Source organism: Chanos chanos, chromosome 11, assembly GCF_902362185.1.
Source record: "Chanos chanos chromosome 11, fChaCha1.1, whole genome shotgun sequence".
In the NCBI taxonomy this organism is placed as follows: domain Eukaryota; kingdom Metazoa; phylum Chordata; class Actinopteri; order Gonorynchiformes; family Chanidae; genus Chanos; species Chanos chanos.
This window is the reverse complement of record NC_044505.1, coordinates 19,000,332-19,003,331: the sequence shown is the minus strand read 5'-3', so window position 1 is coordinate 19,003,331 and position 3,000 is coordinate 19,000,332. Positions and strand designations below refer to the sequence as shown.

Genomic DNA, 3,000 nt, shown 5'->3' with positions numbered 1-3,000 from the left:
TGACGACATAGGCCAAGCCATTTGACTGTTTGTGTGTGTGTGTGTGTGTGTGTGCTTGTTCTTTAACTACAGTGTAAAGGGAAAGTCAGTTTGAAATGCATAGGCCTCCAGAGTCCGGGAACACTTAAATTTGGTCCCACATTTCATTTCCTCACTTCAGTACAGTCTGTCAAGGGGTACATATGTGATAACGAGATAGCAATGTAGTGGTCTGTTCGCTTCCTCTTCCATTGCAAATTGGTAATTTTCCTTTGAAACAAAAACTTTTGGGGGGTTGCCTTGTGTTTTCAAAAACTATATGTGGCATACTACATGCAACAACATCTTTGCTTCCAGTTAAGATGGGCTATAAAATACCACTCCTCTCCTCTTTGCAATGCTAGCTGAGTTGGAGTAAGGAGATCAAAGGAAGCACGATGAAGTTTGTCGCTGTCCTCTTGGTGTTGACTCTTCAGCTTGGGAGTAACTACTCCTTGATCAATGGGACAGGTAATGAGAGATACACTGTTATTGCATCTCCACTTTGACTTCATAACCAGGCTTTACACAGTGCAATGACTGATGCCTCAGCACCAGAAGTGCTCTTAAGTCTTGGAGATAATAACTGGGAGAGATATAAGAGGTTTTCCAAGTTCAGTGAAAATGTTCAGTGTCTTGTATGTAGATATCAAAGAATTAAACATTTCCATACCATTCTGTAGATGTCGATCCTGACGATGCTGAGCTGTTGATGGACTCCAAGCTAGATGTCAAAAGGTGTTGTCCATGTGGCTGGTATAAACTGGGCCGCTTCTGTGTTAGATATTTCTCAAGGCCTCTCAGCTTTCCTGATGCTGAAGTAAGTATCACTTATTAGCTAAAAGAATTAGGATTTCAACAAAATTACATGTCCACCACTTTTAAAAACACTCAGTGAAAAACTCTTTTCCCTATGTGTATACATTGTCACAGTTGTACATGATGTAATGAATTTACATGTTGTAATGGTTAATACGTGTAAATGCTATAGTGCATGGCACTGTAAGACCTGTGTGAGATCATGTGAGTCAAGGGACGTTTGGATATGATGGGCACATCACAGTGAATTGTGTATTCTAGGCTACTGATTATTTTGCTAGTTTTTTTACTTGAGTTTGAACTACATTGTGAGTCTTGACATATTTTAGAATGTCTAAGTGACATTCTAAATAAAGTTTGTTGTCTTCGGTGCATAATAGTTGTTTGACATAGTAATAGCTGACAAAAAGAACAACCGCATGGACAACATATTTGTTGGTTATTACTCCAAATGCTTATATAAAGACTCCCAGTCCTAAAGTTTTGTCCCTGTTTTCAAGTTTCACTGTAGGAGAGCATACCGTGGTGGTCACCTCGTCTCAGTGCATTCTCCGTCGCAGAACAGACGTTTGCTCCATATCGTGAAGAGGTGCGCCGGGAGAAACCCTCGCTTCTGGATCGGGGGGTTTGAGCTTTTCAAGGTAAGTGAGAAGGATTTAAGAGGACAACAGATGCATAGAGGAGAGGAAGGAAAGAGGAAATAAGGATGGTTTGGTAATCAAAGCGGAATGGAAACAAAAAAAAACAAAAACACACACATACAACCCCCCCAAAATACAATGACAACAACAAATGGGTAAATGGATATTGTCATTTCTGGTAAACGCTGAGGCAGGGCATTAGGTGTCCAATATTTTGAAGGAGGCACTGATGTCTGTTACCGTTAAAGTTCTTAAAGTGGTTTGTTCTAAAATATTGAAAAACAATGTGTTTTTAGACCTGATCGGTGCATGACTCATGATATATGATTTTTTAAAAGGTCACACTGTTAAGCTCATACATCTGTAAACCTCATTAGTCACTGATTGGGAGTGTGACAACCATGTGACAACCATGGCACAATGAAGGATGTAAAGCTAGAATCAGCTGATACAACTTTGTTTACATTGCAATTTCAAATCAGCAGAAACATAAAACGTGTGACAGCATCATTCTAAAGTTTATTCCCCAGTTTCTTAATAAAAGTACAAATTTTGGTTTCTCTTTCTCAACTTCCTCTTAGTCTCGCCACTTTATCTGGACAGATGGCTCATCTTGGTGTTATAATAACTGGGTTCCAGGAGAGCCAACCTTCGGTGGGGGCAAGGAGGCATGCGTTGAGGTGAACTGGCACAGTAAGTAATAAAAGCAGGGAGAAAGGCATAGGAAAAATATGACGAAATGAGGCGGACAGAAAGGTGGGGAGGTTATAGGTGAAATGCGGAGTTTTCAAGTTTCACAACATACAAAGCCTTGGGTGCCTGAAGCCAGTGAGGGATCAGACACAGTTACGGATGGAGAGAATCCTACATTTAATTCAGGCCTTCGGAGAGACATCCATCAGCTCTAGTAGCTGCATCTGCTTAATGCAAAAAGAATCTTTACATTACTTATACAGATAAATGTCATAGTGTTTGGAAAGGCTCTGATGATTTCCGTTTTGTCCCTCTCATCCTCTTCAATTTATGCCTGTATGAGTTTTTTTAATTCATCACATTAAGATAGACACACATGTAGAGACAAGTCTCCCAAAAAGCAGCTCGAGTGAGAAATAGCAGGAATAAGGGCACTACTGACATTCTCAATAGAAAATTCAATAGTTAACTGTGTTTGCACTGTTTATGATTATCCTCTCTTTTTCTCTTTCAGCAATTGGGAAGTGGAATGACCACACATGCTACACCAAAAAGAGCTATGTTTGTGCCTTTAGACGTCATTGAGCTCTTCAGGACTAAAGCCTGTTTTTTTCCTGTCTTTCATCTTCTTTTTCTGCACGTGTTTCAGAAAAGAATATAAAAAAGCATTTAAAAAATAATAAAAAGAAGGATTTGCAACCAGTAATGTTTCATTTTTCTTTGTTCCATCTTCATATTTACTAGGAGTGCCTTGTTAGCATTAACATGGCTAACATGATGACAATATGAAGTAATACTTGTGGCAAGTAGGCTACATGATCATGAGTAA

General features: G+C 39.3%; 1 protein-coding gene across 1 annotated transcript; it reads left to right on the top strand.

Moving 5' to 3' along the window:
* Positions 1–416: 416 nt before the first annotated feature.
* On the top strand, positions 417–2,756 carry LOC115823782 (lectin-like). The gene is made up of 5 exons (XM_030787809.1): positions 417–489; positions 702–838; positions 1,338–1,478; positions 2,060–2,171; positions 2,686–2,756. Exons 1-5 carry the CDS (start codon positions 417–419, stop codon positions 2,754–2,756), a joined length of 534 nt encoding a protein of 177 aa, XP_030643669.1.
* Positions 2,757–3,000: the final 244 nt, after the last annotated feature.

Coding starts and splice junctions, on each gene's coding strand:
- LOC115823782 (XM_030787809.1), top strand. CDS start 417: ATGAAGTTTGTCGCTGTCCTCTTGGTGTTGACTCTTCAGCTTGGGAGT. Junction 1,479..2,059: donor GGGGGTTTGAGCTTTTCAAG/GTAAGTGAGAAG, acceptor ACTTCCTCTTAG/TCTCGCCACTTTATCTGGAC. Junction 2,172..2,685: donor CGTTGAGGTGAACTGGCACA/GTAAGTAATAAA, acceptor TTTCTCTTTCAG/CAATTGGGAAGTGGAATGAC.